The sequence below is a fragment of the Polyodon spathula genome, chromosome 9, assembly GCF_017654505.1.
Source record: "Polyodon spathula isolate WHYD16114869_AA chromosome 9, ASM1765450v1, whole genome shotgun sequence".
Classification (NCBI taxonomy): Eukaryota; Metazoa; Chordata; class Actinopteri; order Acipenseriformes; family Polyodontidae; genus Polyodon; species Polyodon spathula.
In genome coordinates this window covers 15,503,353-15,523,449 of record NC_054542.1, presented here as the reverse complement: position 1 = coordinate 15,523,449, position 20,097 = coordinate 15,503,353, and the positions used below count along the sequence as shown (strand labels likewise).

At 38.0% G+C, this 20,097-nt stretch overlaps 1 protein-coding gene across 1 annotated transcript in view; it reads right to left on the bottom strand.

Moving 5' to 3' along the window:
* Window positions 1-20,097, bottom strand: part of LOC121320428 (homeobox protein PKNOX1-like) — a 90,397-nt gene that overhangs the window by 55,848 nt on the left and 14,452 nt on the right. Inside the window, exons 2-4 of the mRNA XM_041258756.1 lie at window positions 16,331-16,437; window positions 2,304-2,410; window positions 1,912-2,083 (exon numbers count right to left, since the gene is read on the bottom strand). Coding sequence (XP_041114690.1) covers window positions 1,912-2,083; window positions 2,304-2,410; window positions 16,331-16,381 — 330 coding nt within the window. The 5' untranslated portion in view covers window positions 16,382-16,437. The remainder of the gene's footprint in view (window positions 1-1,911; window positions 2,084-2,303; window positions 2,411-16,330; window positions 16,438-20,097) is intronic.

Genomic DNA, 20,097 nt, shown 5'->3' with positions numbered 1-20,097 from the left:
TTTTGCAGGTATCAGGCTTTTAAAGACTGTCACCCACATCTGTGAGCAGTAACTGACTCACTGAGAGCAGAAACTGACCCATGACTATCACAGCTACTGGAAGCAGGCTGATCTTTGGGATACAAATTGAATATTTGTGAAACTGCAACAAATACTGTAAGTGTTTTAAAGAATATAAAATCAGTAGAAAACTTAAGATTTATCAATGGAGTAAAATATTACAATTTCTAGGACACTGAAGTAATGTAATTAGAAATACTTCTTATAATGTCATGTAGAGTTAAACTGTTGAAAGCACATATCAAAAGTTTTTTTTCTTTTAGACAGTACAATATCAACTAAACCAAAGAATATACATGTTTAGTTTATATAAAGATTTTACTGCAGTAATAAACAGAGGTACTGTAGAGATTAAAAATAAAATAATTAAATGTTTGTCTCAGACACATAGTATAATTCTGGAAGGGCATTAGACCTTCAAAAAATGAGTCTTTGGCACCTCAAAATTGTATTATCGGAAAAGATACCGGTCCAGACGTGTCTTGAATCGGCCAAAAAATGACCTAATGCAGTGAATTTGGAAAAGTGCTTACAGTGGAGTTTCATATTAATTAAAACACTAGCCTTGGCAAGTAATCAGGGTGTCTGAAACCAGCTTGTGCAGGCGAATTTTTAGAAACCGAGAGGGACAGGTCAGGCTTAGTCCAAGCAATGTCCAAGTTAATATAAGGCTATTATATTTAACAGGTTTCACTATAGCTTAAATTTAAATGGAAATAACTGAACTGACCACGGTATGCTTATTCAAAGGCAGTCTCTGTCCCATACTTTAACACGCATTTGTATATGAAGTTAAACTGGCCCATTGACAAGACACTGAAAAAGTTACGTAATATGCGGCTAAGAGGGACATATATTTTTTGACCCAGCTTAATATAATCAAATAGAGTTATTGTTATATATTAAAAACATCTTTCATACATACACATATTATATTATAGCAAGGATTTTTATTGCAGTACTTTCTGGCATGAAGTTATATCCAATCTGTTTTGAAAAATGAGTTGACCAGATCCTTTTAGAATGTATAATTAACTCAACGATAAAAAATGTCAAGGCCGACAGATGATTAGATTTACTTGGGACTTCTGATGTATTCAATGGAGGCAAAATCCTATATAAGCCGAGAGCAAGACCCCATTCGATATCACGCGACTTGCTAACTACAGATTGTGTGATCCATGCTCTGAGGATCTCTGAAAAACGGATTGTTGTTTAGTTGTATTCACAAGTCTCTGCCTTTTGAAGACAATTCTTATTTTTCAATATAGCCTACACTACACTTAGATATACTGGAAGGTAAGCATATATTTGAAATTAATATCTCTTTTATACTGATGCATCGCTATAAGGTATAGAACTTATGTTTTAGTCTTAAGAGAGTGACTATATATATTGAATGTTCTAGAATTTAGCGGTGGGCATTTTTAGCTTTTTGCATTTTATAGCCTAAGAGCTAAATATATGATAACCATATTTGTATTACTGTACTGAAGTACTAATGCTGTTAAACCTGTAAAGGCACCAGAAACACCCAGGCTGCCTATTAGCAGGGATCCAAAGTAGCTTGTAACTATTCAATCCATTTAAAGCATTTAATAAACCGAAAAGAACACTTGTACTGCTCTGATTCGTTAAAACTTAAAATTAAATTAACCTGTGTGTTTTTCTTGATTCATTAAAAAGTCACCTGGATTCACTACAAGACAGACTGTCATAGACATGATTGTCAACTGTTCCTTTACTACTTCGAGTAATTAACAGAGTTGTGAATGGAGACACCTACAACAAATATGAATATCAACTTCTCTTCTTAGATATAATTTTATTTAAAGGTGACCTTGCACTTACCAAATTATCTAGATCTGGATCTTCACTGAAAAAGGCCTTTCCTTCTTTTTCCTGTATCCTGACAAATTTTTCAATGTCCACATCAAAACTGGCAGAAGTAATACACTCTGAGCCCTGGGTTGACTGCTCACATTTCTCAAAAAGTAATGCCAACAATGGAAAGAGAGGATGCCTGGTAATAAACAGAATATCAAATAAGTTATAGTACACAAAGCGCATTGTGATTTGCTGTGGAGATATGTTTTGTCTAACCTGACTAGAAATAACTAAGGTGTGATGCTTCTAGTCAATTCGAAGCAAGCACCTTAACTGGTGCAAACTTTATATCCCACGTTAACATGAAGTAACATAAAATCGATAACATTCACTTTCCTGAAATCCCAGTATTGCACCTGTATATTGCTTCTTTATCAGCATCCATTGGTGTCTGTGGTTCTGCAGGGGCTGGGCTGCCACCACCAGGACTGGCTTCAGCATCGGCCTGTGTTACGACTTGCATCTGGGGGAAGGAAGGAAACAAACAGAAGTGAACACTGTATGACGTAGCAAGCTTATAAACTTGTGAATAACCCACTCTTTGAAAGATGGAGGACTTGCATAACATTAAAATTGCCACAAGGTTGGTGTGACGCTGAGAAATACAAAATAATAAGGGGCGGAGCACAATTGGCAGAGCGCCGCCCAAGTGGAGGGAGGGTTTGGTCGGCCAGGACGTCCTCGGCTCACCACGGACCAGCGACCCCTTTGATGTGGCCGGGCACCTGCAGGCTTGCCTATAAGCTGCCCAGGGTGGCTGCATGGTGGGTCTGCAGTATGTAAAAAAGCGGATGGCTAAGAGCACATGCTTCAGAGGACATCGTGCATTCGTCTTCACCTCTCCGAAGTGAAGCACAGGGGCAGCAGCAGTGAGCTGAGCTAAACAAAAATAAGTGGACAGAACTAAATGGTGGAGAACGAACACACACACACACACACACACACACACAAACACACACACCTGCAAAAGCATTCAGACAATTACAAAATGATGAGGACACATGTTTTTCAAACTTAATAGTTTGTGCAATTTGTGCCCATTCTTCTTGGCAGATTTGCTCAAACTCTCTCAAGTTGTTTAGGATCTCTTATATTGTATTTAATTATTTACTTACTTAACTTTTTATTTATATATCTCACCCAGATATATATATATGCCCAGAATTGTGCTGTATCATTTCACTCCAATTTCACAAGGTAAATATAAATAAGATTATTTTTCACTCACGCCATAATATAGTATTGTTATGTTAATAAGTATATGTGTTTCTCAGAACTCGAACTTTTGGCTCATGTCAACCCTCAGGCTGTACTTCCCTACCCTGTGGGTGCACCATGCAAGAACGGCATTTAACATTATAACAACGGGTGAGCACTGTTTTCCAATGGGCTCATCCTGTTGATATTTCCCAGGAAACACAGGCTCATTAATATCAGCAACACAGCACAAGCTGTCAAACATCAACAAATCTCCACAATTCAAGTGTGTAGCTGATAAAGGAAACCCCCCCCCAGAGCCCTCCAAATCCAGTGAAAATCAGGAAAATCCAAGAGAAATGCACGTTTCCAACATCGAACTACCTCGAACAGGCACTGCATATTCAATCTGCGTATTCAATCTGATTAAGAAACAAATCAATTCCCATTATATATATTGTGACGGATTGCTCTCTGGTCACACATTTTCCTTCTTCAAAAAAACACTTTAGACGCAGGATGCCAGGAGACACTGTAATGTGTGTTTATTATTTACAACAAAACGAAAATAAACAAAACCTAACCCAATCTCTGGCCCTATCTAAACAAATGTTTCCCTAACTAATAACAAGGCAGGCTAAACCTGTTACCTCGTCACCAAAACCAAATCGTAATCGAAAATACCTTTTCCAATAGCTCGTTTTCCAGTTTTTCAATACTCCACTTACTCTCCAATCAAACTCCGACCATCACCCACCCCAAACACACACACACACACACACACACACACACCTCCTTTTAAACCTAACTAATTAATCCACTAATTGCTCCACTGACTAAACCTGTCATTGGTTCCCGAGTCCAGTAACCTCTACTTGATCCTAATGCACCCCCCCCCCCCCCCCCCCCCAGTATGCTCTTATCCAAACAAGACGTAATTACTTTGTTTGCCATCCAGTTAGTTTACATTTATTTTCCATTTTTAAATCGACCATTCTGGTAGTGGAACCACGACGTTGGGGCAAGGGACCACACGAACTGGTTGCCAAGGGTGGTGGTCAGGGTTGTGGTGGAGGTATCTTCTTCACCTCCTCTTTCTTACTTTTCTTTCTCTCTGACTCCTTATCTTTTCTATCCTTTCAACTTTTCCTTTTCTCTCCTCTTTTTGTTGCTTCTCCCTCAGGCTCTGGAGACAGCAGGGCTTCTCCCTCAGGCTCTGGTGGGAAATCCAGCAGGCATTCTCCCTCTGCTGGTGGAGTTGGGAGCGGCAAACAGTCCTCCCATGGAGGCAGAACCAACAAGTAATCTTCCTCTGCTGGTGGAGGTGGGAGAGGTAAACGGTCCTCCCACAATAGTGGAGGCGGCAACATTTCCAACGCAGGCCACTCCAGTTCCGGCACAGGCAACTCCAACTTTGGTGAGGACAGTTCTAGGTCTGCACCACACAGCAGCGCCCATCTCTCTTGCTGTACACAGAGGTACTCTTGTTGCAGACGGTTGGCCTCCTTCTGTACAGCATTAGCCTTTAACAGTGCCTGTATTGCTGCTTCCATTATCCAGTTCTCACAGTAGAAAATCCAGGGCACGAGCATGAATTTGTTGTCAGAAAACGCCCCGCTTCTGGTACCACAATGTGACGGATTGCCCTCTGATCACACGTTTTCTTTCTTCAAATAAACACTTTAGACACAAGATGCCAGGAAACACTGTAATGTGTGTTTATTATTTAAAACAAAACAAAACCTAACCCAATCTCGGGCCCTATCTAAACAAATGTTTCCCTAACTAATAACAACGCAGGCTAAGCCTGTTACCTCGTCAACAAAACCAAATCTCAATTCAAATCGTAATCCTAAATACCTTTCCCAATAGTTCGTTTTCCAGTTTCTCAATAATCCACTTACTCTCACCAATGCTCTCAACCAAACTTCTACCATCACCCTCCCCAAACACACACACACACTCACCTCCTTTCAAACCTAACTACTTAATCTACTAATTACTCCATTGACTAAACCTGGTATTGGTTCCAGACTCCAGTAACCTCTACTGGGTCCTAATGCCCCCCTAGTATACTGTGATTTTTTTTTTTATTATTATTTATATTATTTAAGTGAGCTGCCAAATGTCCTGGGAAAATATAAATCAAATTCTGTTTTTACATAACATGTGTAAACTGTATTGTGTTACTTCCCTTTGCAACCTAGTTTTTGTTTTGCCTCTTGAAAATCAGGCTGCTACCACACAGAAAGCGCGTTTTCACCACTTTTTTTTTTTTTTACTTGTTTTTAGTGGAATCACCATAATCTTTACGAAGTAGAACATACAGTATGCGATTGTGATTAAATACCTCCACAAGAGGAAATGTGAATTGTGAATTTTCTTTTATGCAGATCTTGATGATGTCTGACTGCCTAATAAACACTGCTGATTTAAAATGTAATCTTCATATCTCCATCATGTCTGTCTTGCTGTTCCATTTAACTCAGATACTGTAATAAAAACAATGGTGTTGCTGTTGCCAGTACACTGACTAGTGAACTTCCTTCTTGTTAAAATAACTTGCTGTAAATTAATTAACATATTTATTTATTTATATTTACATGTTCAATATCCATTATGTATGATAGGTGTGTGCAAATGTATTAAAACAACCCCCTGCCGTTGTAATTTGATTTGTTGTACAATGTTAGCACATTTTTCATTTGCAAATAGAGATTTCAAAGCCAGACCAGTTCATTAGTGTGGTATAATTAAATACAGACATTCTGCTGTAATATTTTGTTTTTCAAATTGATGGAAACTTTTGATTTTCTCAACAAGTTGTGTAGCAGGCAATTTCCACCTTAAATAAATTACATTACCTTCCAAAGTATACACAGCACAGGCATGGTTCAGGGATTGAATTCAAGATAACCCCTTGATAAAAGTCTTACTCAGTACCACACTGGAGGGAGATATTCAGAAAAAATACATAAAAAAAACAACAAATGCTTTTCATTATCTATAGCCAATTCCTCAACTTGTAGCACATGAAAAGAGCCATATTTTTTGATTGAACAAAGGGATCAAATTCTACATGAGTTTTTACAAAGCTAGGCCCAAGGGTCCCTGAACCTCTCCAAAAATGAATATTGTGTAAAGCTTTATGGCCAGTCATACACCAGTTTCTTGAGCAAGTTCTAAAATGGTTGTTACCTTCTGGCACCTCACATGCTATACATTGCCACATTAATTAGATCTTGTAATCCTTGTTTTTACTTATTTGTCCAATATTTCATTCAAAAGGTGGCCTTTTCGGTGAGCTTTGGGGTGCCCGAAATGTATTCATGATGAGTATGCATGACAAATACTCTTAGTTCATATGCTACAACTGTCAGGCACATTGCTCTCACATAACTGTGTGTTTGTGAAGGAGAATGTTGCTACTGCGACTTTTCTGTAACTTGAATTTTCAGTACCTGACTGTATTTTTTTTTAACTCACTTGCTTGAAAGTATGTAAATGTCAAAAAGTAAAATAGTGAGAATTTTTTTTTCAAAATAAACTGTTTACTTCAAATCAAATCAAATATTTTCCTTTACAAACTATGACTAAAACTGAACAAAAACCTAATAACACGAACTGTACAAAATGAACTATTTACATGCCGAAATATTCAATGTAATAATAATACTAATAATACTACTACTACTAATAATAATAACACTATGTAACACAATTTTTGTTCCTGAGTAGTAAGTGTTATTTCCTAATTGCTTATGCCTCAAAAGTATAGAAAATGGCTATTATTCTCCACAAACTTTGCTTTTGTGACCAGGACAGTGATATTTCAAAATATCACTATTTCCAATGGGAAAATGGGCAAATGCGTGTCTTTTCGTTCACATAAAGTCAGAAAAAAACAATCATATAATATTTACAGTATAATCGTAAATCTCGAAAAACTACTCACTTCTAAATCTTTTGTAGTCATTTTTGTATTACTTTAGTATAAATACATGTTAATTTGGATTCATATGTTGTTTTTTCTGACTTTATGTGAACGAAAAAACACGCATTTGCCCATTTCCCATTGGAAATAGTGATATTTTCAAATATCACGGTCCTGGTCACAAAAGCAAAGTTTGTGGGGAATAATAACCATTTTCTATACTTTTGAGGCATAAGCAATTATGAAATAACACTTACTACCCAGGAACAAAAAAAAAATAATAATTGTTACACAGTGTAATAATAATAATAATAATAATAATAATAATAAATGTAGTGTGGATCCATTATACTTACAAATCCCGAAGAAGATCCAATCCATCTTCAAATGCTGCTTCAGACATTGAATCAGTCAGTGCTCTCCAATCAAGAAAGCTGATAATTTTCAACGTCACTTTCACTCCTATCCATCTCCACCAAAATTTCTAAAAGACTGAATCGACTTTTTTTGTGATGTTTTGGAACACTGCTTGACATTTTGTTCAATTTACAAATTTGACGATTTGAAAAATTATCAGAAATGTTAAGCCTAACCTTGATCCACAGTGCGTAATTGTTGTGTTTACTTGTGCACATCGATTACTCTTCAATGGATTAGGCTACAAACAAAGTCAAGGTATGATTGGACAACTTGTGACCTGCCCTACAACATAATCAACGTAATGATTTCACCATCAACAGATAGCTGTTAAGGCCAGAGCAGCCACATGCAGAGCTAATCGATCTGAGTTGTTTTTGAACCACAAGGTACTAGACACATTGCGAAGGGGATATCTCAGCGGTGAAATAGCGAATTTGGAAAATTCCTTTGCTGCTTAACGGCAGGAAAACAACGTTTTTGATATGGAGTCAGCTTTTTTTGCTCTTTTGTTTTTTAAATAATATTACACATGATTTATCGTATGTAATGTGGAATTGCAGTACCATGTTCCGCCACGAGACAAGGTGGCGTAACAGGTTAAAGTTACTAAAAAATGACACTATAACGTGGTATGATGATAATAGTGGTATTTTTTTTTGACGGTTACTCCTCGCTATACTGCGGATTTGGATCGGTCCTGGAGTTGGCTCCCCATTTTTACTGTCTAACTCAGCGTGTATACCTTAGCTGCAATATACAAGGGCACTTACAATTACTGTTTGTTTTATTTCATACTGCACAAAACAAAAATATAGAAAATAATTTAAAACAAAGCATTACTATCGTACTGTTATCATATACACACGTATTCCATAATAACAAAAAGCAAATTAAATATCTACTTGCTGAAGAGGTTTTTATTTTAGCCAACGAGGTGTTCACATGTGGCAGCAATGCACTAGCAAAAGCCACAAGGCAGTGATGTCAGCTCCCTAGCAAGAAGCTTCCTAAGTTGTTGTTGTGAATGGATTATTTCAATGCAGCAAGTTTGTGCATTTGAAAAAGGAGAAGACGACTCATGAAATTAATTGGAGACTGAAGTTGATGAGAAGCAATTACCCTTCGCTGTACGAATTGAAATGGTCTGCTGCTTTTTATAAAAAAAAAATGAGAAAAAGCAGGTTGCGTACAGGATTTATACTGGACCCTGACGCACCCAATAAAATGAGGGAGTGGTTGTACAGCAGGTTTATTTGTTAGCCTATTTGTTTTTCTATGGGTCTCTCGCTATATCGCGGCCCTCAACATATAATGGATTTACTTTGGACCCCAACACCCGCAATATATCGAGTGAGTAGTTGTGGCAAAGTGGCTGCTGATTGTGAACAGGTGCAGAGGTGATGCAGTGCAGGAATAACCACAGACAGACAATCTGTAATCCGGTTTGGAAAAAGGCGTTTATTTTGTAAATCCAGGACTGGCGACCAAATAATAAGCTCCAGCTATAGACAGCAATGTGTAAAGCATGGAGAACAGAAACAGGGATTGCAGCCCAAATAATAAACACACGTAATACTTGCCACAGTCACCAGTACGGGTGCGTACAGTAGTGCTTGTGGTGGGTGATAAAACTATTTATAGTGACTCTGGTGAAGTGTTGATCCGGCTTTGTGCTGGCCCAAGGCGATAGCTCTGGATACGTGTGAGCCGTCTGCTGGTTTACAAACACAGACAATTACTAACAGAGACAATGAAAACACTCATTAATATTCTTTACACACAGGTTTATTTCAGCAGTGGTTACTGCGTCTCTCACGGTCCTTCAGGTTCAAGTTCATAAACAAAGTGAAGGGGTAGATTGCGATTCTCCAGCCCTTTTTATGCTGTCACGCATGACCCCTTGGTAAACGACTGCAGCTGTCTCTACAATCTGCAGCTGCTACGTCGGTTCCCTTCCAGGTCAATACGTTCTTGCAACGGAGTCTCGCCTTCTTCCAGACTGAACAACTTCCCGACCCTGGGAAAGAACTGTCCTTTGCGTGTTTGTGGTCCAGAGTAATGAATTTGGAGATTATCTTTCGACAGGGCATTTCATAGCCTGGAGCAAGATTCGCAATCAGCTTTTTAAACGCAACTCCCTCTACTAACAGGTATGATATCTTGCGTGACAACATCCACTATCAGGTCTGTTATTTCCAATTCCATTTTCCATTATTTCCTGTTATTTGCCACAGAAACTCCACAAGCAGCGGATTTTACCTTTCCTTTTTTTTATTATTATTATTTAAAGGAACTAAACGAAAGGCAAGGAACAAGAGTGTAGATTTAAATTTTGCTGCTACTAACAAAAAAAATGGTCCTATTAATGCTTTTTTTGTTTTTTTCAACCATCAATGGTTATTTTATCCATCAACGGTTATTCCAACGATTCAATGCATTGTCCCAGACCTAGTATCCCATCCCTAGTGTGTTCATTGAATTCACATAACACACACTACCCCATTCATTATTCAATATATATTTCCATTGTTGTAAACTGTGAGCAGAGCAGAGTGGTGACAAAATTCTGCTCACCACTCTATGATAATATTCTCTGCTCTGCTCTATGATAATATCCTCTGCTCTGTTCTATGACAATATCCTCTGCTCTATGATAATATCCTCTGCTCTGCTCTATGATAATATCCTCTGCTCTGCTCTATGATAATATCCTTTGCTCTGCTCTATGATAATATCCTCTGCTTTGTTTTATGATAATATTCTCTGCTCTGCTCTATGATAATATCCTCTGCTCTGTTCTATGATAATATCCTCTGCTCCGCTCTATAATATCCTCTGCTCTGCTCTATGATAATATCCTCTGCTCTGTTCTATGATAATATCCTCTGCTCCGCTCTATAATATCCTCTGCTCTGCTCTATGATAATATCCTCTGCTCTGCTCTATGATAACATCCTCTATGATAACATCCTCTGCTCTGCTCTATGATAACATCCTCTGCTATGCTCTATAACAACCTCTGCTCTATGATAACATCCTCTGCTCTATGATAATATCCTTTGCTCTGCTCTATGATAACATCCTCTGCTCTGTTCTATGATAATATCCTCGGCTCTGTTCTATGATAATATCCTCTGCTCCGCTCTATAATATCCTCTGCTCTGCTCTATGATAACAACCTCTGCTCTGCTCTATGATAATATCCTCTGCTCTGCTCTATGATAACAACCTCTGCTCTGCTCTATGATAATATCCTCTGCTCTGCTCTATGATAATATCCTCTGCTCTGCTCTATGATAACAACCTCTGCTCTGCTCTATGATAACATCCTCTGCTCTGCTCTATGATAACAACCTCTGCTCTGCTCTATGATAATATCCTCTGCTCTGCTCTATGATAACATCCTCTGCTCTGCTCTATGATAATATCCTTTGCTCTGCTCTATGATAACATCCTCTGCTCTGTTCTATGATAATATCCTCTGCTCCACTCTATAATATCCTCTGCTCTGCTCTATGATAATATCTCTGCTCTGCTCTATGATAACAACCTCTGCTCTGCTCTATGATAATATCCTCTGCTCTATTCTATGATAATATCCTCTGCTCTGCTCTATGATAACAACCTCTGCTCTGCTCTATGATAATATCCTCTGCTCTGCTCTATAACAACCTCTGCTCTGCTCTATAACAACCTCTGCTCTGCTCTATGATAATATCCTCTGCTCTATGATAATATCCTCTGCTCTGCTCTATGATAATATCCTTTGCTCTGCTCTATGATAATATCCTCTGCTCTGTTTTATGATAATATTCTCTGCTCTGCTCTATGATAATATCCTCTGCTCTGTTCTATGATAATATCCTCTGCTCCGCTCTATAATATCCTCTGCTCTGCTCTATGATAATATCCTCTGCTCTGCTCTATGATAATATCCTCTGCTCTGCTTTATGACAATATCCTCTGCTCTGCTCTACGATAACATCCTCTGCTATGCTCTATAACAACCTCTGCTCTATGATAACATCCTCTGCTCTGCTCTATGATAATATCCTTTGCTCTGCTCTATGATAACATCCTCTGCTCTGCTCTATGATAATATCCTCTGCTCTGCTCTATGATAAAATCCTCTGCTCTGCTCTATGATAATATCCTCTGCTCTGCTCTATGATAATATCCTCTGCTCTGCTCTATGATAACAACCTCTGCTCTGCTCTATGATAATATCCTCTGCTCTGCTCTATGATAATATCCTCTGCTCTGCTCTATGATAACAACCTCTGCTCTGCTCTATGATAATATCCTCTGCTCTATGATAATATCCTCTGCTCTGCTCTATGATAACAACCTCTGCTATGCTCTATAACAACCTCTGCTCTATGATAACATCCTCTGCTCTGCTCTATGATAATATCCTTTGCTCTGCTCTATGATAACATCCTCTGCTCTGTTCTATGATAATATCCTCTGCTCTGTTCTATGATAATATCCACTGCTCCGCTCTATAATATCCTCTGCTCTGCTCTATGATAATATCCTCTGCTCTGCTCTATGATAACAACCTCTGCTCTGCTCTATGATAATATCCTCTGCTCTGCTCTATGATAACATCCTCTGCTCTGCTCTATGATAATATCCTCTGCTCTATGATAATATCCTCTGCTCTGCTCTATGATAACAACCTCTGCTCTGCTCTATAACAACCTCTGCTCTGCTCTATGATAATATCCTCTGCTCTGCTCTATGATAATATCTTCTGCTCTGCTCTATGATAATATCCTTTGCTCTGCTCTATGATAACATCCTCTGCTCTGTTCTATGATAATATCCTCTGCTCTGTTCTATGATAATATCCTCTGCTCTGCTCTATAATATCCTCTGCTCTGCTCTATGATAACAACCTCTGCTCTGCTCTATGATAATATCCTCTGCTCTATTCTATGATAACAACCTCTGCTCTGCTATATGATAATATCCTCTGCTCTGCTCTATGATAACAACCTCTGCTCTGCTCTATAACAACCTCTGCTCTGCTCTATGATAATATCCTCTGCTCTGCTCTATGATAATATCCTCTGCTCTGCTCTATGATAATATCCTCTGCTCTGCTCTATGATAATATCCTCTGCTCTGCTCTATGATAATATCCTCTGCTCTGCTCTATGATAACAACCTCTGCTCTGCTCTATGATAATATCCTCTGCTCTGCTCTATGAACAACCTCTGCTCTGCTCTATGATAATATCCTCTGCTCTGCTCTATGATAACAACCTCTGCTATGCTCTATAACAACCTCTGCTCTATGATAACATCCTCTGCTCTGCTCTATGATAATATCCTTTGCTCTGCTCTATGATAACATCCTCTGCTCTGTTCTATGATAATATCCTCTGCTCTGTTCTATGATAATATCCTCTGCTCTGCTCTATGATAATATCCTCTGCTCTGCTCTATGATAATATCCTCTGCTCTGCTCTATGATAACAACCTCTGCTCTGCTCTATGATAATATCCTCTGCTCTGCTCTATGATAATATCCTCTGCTCTGCTCTATAACAACCTCTGCTCTGCTCTATGATAATATCTTCTGCTCTGCTCTATGATAATATCCTTTGCTCTGCTCTATGATAACATCCTCTGCTCTGTTCTATGATAATATCCTCTGCTCTGTTCTATGATAATATCCTCTGCTCTGCTCTATGATAATATCCTCTGCTCTGCTCTATGATAACAACCTCTGCTCTGCTCTATGATAATATCTTCTGCTCTATTCTATGATAATATCCTCTGCTCTGCTCTATGATAACAACCTCTGCTCTGCTCTATGATAATATCCTCTGCTCTGCTCTATGATAACAACCTCTGCTCTGCTCTATGATAACAACCTCTGCTCTGCTCTATGATAATATCCTCTGCTCTGCTCTATGATAATATCCTCTGCTCTGCTCTATGATAACAACCTCTGCTCTGCTCTATGATAATATCCTCTGCTCTGCTCTATGATAATATCCTCTGCTCCTCTCTGTGGTGTCTTCCACTCCACTCCACTGCTTGAGATTCCCGGCCCTCTTCCCTGCTCCAGAGAAAATAGGCACGCTTTGCTCCACTCACATGGTATAAAAAAAAAAAAAAAGTTTTTTCCCCCCAGTGTGTTGCCGATTGCAGATGAAAAGATTGAATGTATAGTCAAAATACTACTTAATCTTCTTTATTATAATCGCATAGCTTGAGCCAAGTAAAAAAAAAATAATTATATATATAAGAACATAAGAACATAAGAAAGTTTACAAACGAGAGGAGGCCATTCGGCCCATCTTGCTCGTTTGGTTGTTAGTAGCTTATTGATCCCAAAATCTCATCAAGCAGCTTCTTGAAGGATCCCAGGGTGTCAGCTTCAACAACATTACTGGGGAGTTGATTCCAGACCCTCACAATTCTCTGTGTAAAAAAGTGCCTCCTATTTTCTGTTCTGAATGCCCCTTTGTCTAAACTCCATTTGTGACCCCTGGTCCTTGTTTCTTTTTTCAGGCTGAAAAAGTCCCTTGGGTCGACACTGTCAATACCTTTTAGAATTTTGAATGCTTGAATTAGGTCGCCACGTAGTCTTCTTTGTTCAAGACTGAACAGATTCAATTCTTTTAGCCTGTCTGCACATGACATGCCTTTTAAGCCTGGAATAATTCTGGTCGCTCTTCTTTGCACTTTTTTTAGAGCAGCAATATCTTTTTTCTAGCGAGGTGACCAGAACTGCACACAATATTCAATATGAGGTCTTACTAGTGCATTGTACAGTTTTAACATTACTTCCCTTGATTTAAATTCAACACACTTCACAATGTATCCGAGCATCTTGTTAGCCTTTTTTATAGCTTCCCCACGTTGTCTAGATGAAGACATTTCTGAGTCAACAAAAACTCCTAGGTCTTTTTCATAGATTCCTTCTCCAATTTCAGTATCTCCCATATGATATTTATAATGTACATTTTTATTTCCTGCGTGCAGTGCCTTACACTTTTCTCTATTAAATGTCATTTGCCATGTGTCTGCCCAGTTCTGAATCTTGTCTAGATCATTTTGAATGACCTTTGCTGCTACAACAGTGTTTGCCACTCCTCCTACTTTTGTGTCGTCTACAAATTTAACAAGTTTGCTTACTATACCAGAATCTAAATCATTAATGTAGATTAGGAATAGCAGAGGACCTAATACTGATCCCTGTGGTACACCGCTGGTTACCACACTCCATTCTGAGGTTTCTCCTCTAATCAGTACTTTCTGTTTTCTACATGTTAACCACTCCCTAATCCATGTACATGTGTTTCCTTGAATCCCAACTACGTTCAGTTTGAGAATTAATCTTTTGTGTGGGACTTTGTCAAAAGCTTTCTGGAAATCTAAATAAACCATGTCATATGCTTTGCAATGATCCATTATCGATGTTGCATCCTCAAAAAAAATCAAGCAAGTTAGTTAGACAAGATCTCCCTTTCCTAAAACCATGTTGACTGTCTCCCAGGACCCTGTTACCATATAGGTAATTTTCCATTTTGGATCTTATTATAGTTTCCATAAGTTTGCATATAATAGAAGTCAGGCTTACTGGGCTGTAGTTACCTGGTTCAGTTTTGTTTCCCTTTTTGTGGATCGGTATTACGTTTGCAATTTTCCAGTCTGTTGGTACCACCCCTGTGTCAAGAGACTGCTGCATGATCTTGGTTAGCGGTTTGTAAATTACTTCTTTCATTTATTTGAGTACTACTGGGAGGATCTCATCCGGCCCAGGGGATTTGTTTATTTTAAGAGCTCCTAGTCCCTTTAACACTTCTGCCTCAGTTATGCTAAAGTTATTTAAAACTGGATAGGAACTGGATGACATGTGGGGCATGTTGTCAGTATCTTCCTTTGTAAAAACTTGTGAAAAGTAATCATTTAATATATTTGCTATTTTTTTTCTTCATCTACGATTTTGCCATTTGTATCTCTTAAACATTTAATCTCCTCTTTGAATGTTCGCTTGCTGTTGTAATATTGGAAAAACATTTTGGAATTGGTTTTAGCTCCCTTAGCAACGTTCATTTCTATTTCTCTCTTGGCCTTTCTAACTTCCTTTTTGACTTGCGTTTGCAGTTCTGTGTACTCTTTACTTTCTTTTTGGTCCTTTTTTAATGCTCTGTAAAGTGCCTTTTTTCGCTGAATATTTTTTTTAATTGATCTATTAAACCATTTTGGCAATTTAGTTTTACATTTAGATATATATATATATATGATCAGCAAATAAAAAAAGCCTACATAAAATGTTCATGGAAGTTATCTAATTCAATTCGAACATGCTTTCTCATTATTACTGATTGGTACTGAAAAACTGTAAATTGAAAATAAAGTAAGTCAGGAAATACCATCTTGCAATTAACAGGTTTTTAACAGGTTCCTATGATGTCATGTACTCACCTATTTCAAACTTTGCACATGAGTCGTATCAAATTAGCTTTATACTGGGCTTGCTTGTATATGAATAGAGAGTTCAACGCAACCCACAAACACATATTAGTGAGTCTCAACAGGGCTCAGGACCAACCTGTTGTGAATGAACTATCCTTAAGAGTGCAGAAAAAATAAACCGTGTTCACAGCGCTGTATTGGAACATAAAGTTTTAAAAAACTTTTGAGCAAACTCCATGACTGAACACGGATTTAAGAAAAATAAAACTGTGGTCATCAACTACCCTGCTCCATATACAATTGCAGCACTTCGCTCCGCTCACACTCTCTGACTGTGACAGTACTGTTTTAGCCATTTTAACAATATAAATATGCACAAAACATATAACTTACCGGTTGCCCTTCCTGGTAATTGTCTATGGATACCGACTGTGTTGCCATCATGGTTACCTGAAGATACTATGAACACTGAAGCATCATCAGGTAGAACACCACGTATACTGAAATTAAATAAAAAAAACACCAATAAAATCTAGGAAATAGATTTTGAGGTAAAGTATAATCAAACTTAACAAAGAGTAACAGACTATATTTACATGTTTGGTTAACTGGTATTCTGTCCATTTGCCACACTTGATTTTAGAGAACATTTTCCATTTCAAACATAGAATTATTGTTTTACAGTATAAACCAGAAATCTAGAATACATAAGGTAGAATACACAATACTATTCTGGATACAACGATACAGTCACAGACAAAAGTACAGACACCCAACACTTAATATAAGAGAATTCAAAAAAGCATTTACTGAACATTAGCCACCACTTAACATGATACTGACCAAAATACAAAATTTATGTAGTTTAACAATTTTTATAAAACAAAAAAAAAGCACTTAAGCAATTTCAAATATTTGTTCATCACACAGAGTTGGCACCTTTACATTAAAAGTCTATAAAGATGTAATAGAACTAATTAAATGAACTGTTGATTAATTAAATACGTAACAAACATAATAATAAATAAACAGTGAAACAGAACAGTAACAGCTCAGTTCAAATATGGACCTTCAACTATAACAAAAAATAACTAGTTTGCTTAAAGAACATACCTTAAACATTAACTTTAACATCAATGTAGTCTTCTTTTTATTTACAACTGCAAAAAGGTGCAGCAATGAACACCTTGTTTTGTTTACAATACATCCAGCCGTGGAGAAAATTATTTCAGCAGGTGTTGATGTTGCTGGAATGCACATAATTTGATTGGCAAGTCTGGCCAGTTTTTCTTCAGATCAATGGCCCACAGTCAATTTAGTTTTTATCTTTTAGGTATTCCTCCAGTTCCCTATCAAGTACGAAATGTAACCAATACCGTAGAGTATTTATCTTGTGAAGACCCTGAACCTGAATAAAATTATACCAAAGCTGCGTGCACTGCCTGTGACGCAGAAGTTGCAGATTTCGAGTCTTGTATTCATTTGCATTCATTTGGTTTGGGTTAGCCAGAAGCTATATAGGAGGGCATCGAACATGTGAGCCTGTAGGTCACCGACCTGCTCCGTTCCCAACACGGTACCCCCCAAACAGGGAATGAGGTTACCACATGTGTACTGTACCGAACTGGTCACCGCACATGTACCGTACAGAGGGTAATAAGTTAGCCGTGAAATAAGTTAGCCTTTGGCTTTTTTGAGCCTTTCTACGCGTGCAAGAATCTTAGAGCTTAAAGGCAAGGTTCACTGTGTTCATCAAAAATTACAGGACGCCATTTGTATTTTTTTTTTTGAGAAACGAAAACAAGTTTTGCATTGCAGACAGTAATTTTTGTTTAAATATGTTGTCATGTTATTTATCAAAGTGTATTGCAGAAAGTTTTTTTTTTTTTTTTTTTAAAGGTGACATTTATCGTAATGTACATTTACTTTTCAGTTGTATTATAAATACATTTTATCTTCAGGAAATTGCTCCTTTTGTTCCTGGGTAGTAAGTGTTATTTCCTAATTGCTTATGCCTCAAAAGTACAGAAAATGGCTATTATTCCCCACAAACTTTGCTTTTGTGACCAGGACAGTGACATTTTGAAATTTACCTATTTCCAATGAGAATACGGGCGAATGTGTGTCTTTTCGTTCACATAAAGTCAGAAAAAAACAACATATGAATCCAAATTAACATGTATTTATAATAAAGTAATACAAAAATGACTACAAAAGATTTAGAAGTGAGTAGTTTTTCGAGATTTACGATTATACTGTAAATCACTTTCACGAATCAGCCCCTAAATGTAGTCTCCCATCATGTTCTCATTATACTGCCCTTGTAGCGGTCCAGTCCAGTATATCCTGGTGGAAGCGCTCGCCTTGCTCCTCCGAGTACGCTCCCATGTTCTCCTTGAATTTATCAAGATGAGCATCAAGGATATGGACATCCTACAGCCCACTGTGCCGTAGTTCTTCACCAGAGTCTCAACCAGCTCCACATAGTTTTCGGCCTTGTGATTGCCCAGGAAGCCCCGAACCACTGCGACAAAGCTGTTCCAAGCCACTTTCTCCTTACTAGTGAGCTTCTTGGGGAATTCATTGCACTCCAGGATCTTCTTTATCTGTGGTCCGACGAAGACACCGGCTTTGACCTTTGCCTCAGACAGCTTAGGGAAGAAGTCTTGAAGGTATTTGAAGGCTGCCAACTCCTTATCTAGAGCTCTGACAAATTGTTTCATAAGGCCCAATTTGATGTGCAGTGGTGGCATCAGCACCTTCTGGGGGTCCACCAGTGGCTCCCACTTGACGTTGTTCCTCCCCACAGAGAACTCGGTCCGCTGTGGCCAGTCCCGCCTGTGGTAGTGCGCATTGGTGTCCCTGCTGTCCCAAAGGCAAAGATAGCAGGGAAACTTGGTAAAACCACCTTGGAGACCCATCAGGAATGCCACCATTTTGAAGTCTCCTATGACCTCCCAGCCGTACTCATCATACTTCAAGGCGGCAGCTGGAACTAAACTGAACTGGTGGGCTTAAGGCCCCTGTATATATACTACTATTTATATTACTGGAAAGTTCTAGAAGTTACTCCAAGTTTGCTCAGCACTGAATCTATCTGGAATGTTCTGGAAAATAGGTACATTTCAAAATATGACTGTCCTGGTCACAAAAGCAAAGTTTGTTGGGAATAATAGCCATTTTCTATACTTTTGAGGCATAAGCAATTAGGAAATAACACTTACTACCCAGGAACCGAAAAAAAAAAAAATTTGTTACACAGTGTTATTTATATAAACATCTGTAGTCCGAGTTGACATGGTAGATGTACTCGCACAACATCAAATACTGTACTAATAATTCAGATAGCTTTCCAATTTAATGTAGTACCCTGTGCAAATCTCTGATCCTCACTTCTACAATAAAGTCCCCACTCATTAGTCATTGTATTTCAGGAAAGATAAAACGTCATATCACACTGGTAATAATTTTTACTTGTAGATTATTATGTGGAACTCTGTGTGAAAGCTTGCTCTTAACGTTATCTAATTTTTTTAATTATTATGTTTTACACCAGATCTCATTAATCAAATATAAAGACATTATGAATATAGATATCATACAGCATTCATTGCATACCATACAGTAATACTTATGTCTATATACATTTCTCAATAATAAAGATATTTTAAAAATGCACTTTTATTAAAACAAAACAATACACACATGTACACTATTCTAAATATACAATAAAAACAATGGTGTAAGGGTGGGTATGGGAAGGGAAGGATATATTTGCAGAAGGTGTGGTTTAATTCCATAATTCCATGCTGGAGATTTTTTAGGAATATATCATTACCAGTTTCATTCATATGTACAGCAACCCCCCCCCCCCCCCCCCCAAAAAAAAGCCCAACCTGATTTAATTTCTGGATGCCGAATTGCACCCCTTTACAAAATCCAAAATTACGTTGTTCACCCAGTTACATGTTTTTTTGTTGGGGGGTTTTTGTTTTGTTTATGGCAATGCCTTTACATCTTTCCAAAGATGTGGCTGGGTGATGCACAAGAAAATTATGAGGAATTTGGCAGCTGCATGTCCAGTCCGAGATCGATTTTTTTCATTGGTAACTTTCATGAAGTTCCTTTGTGTATATATGCACATACAAACACACAAATAC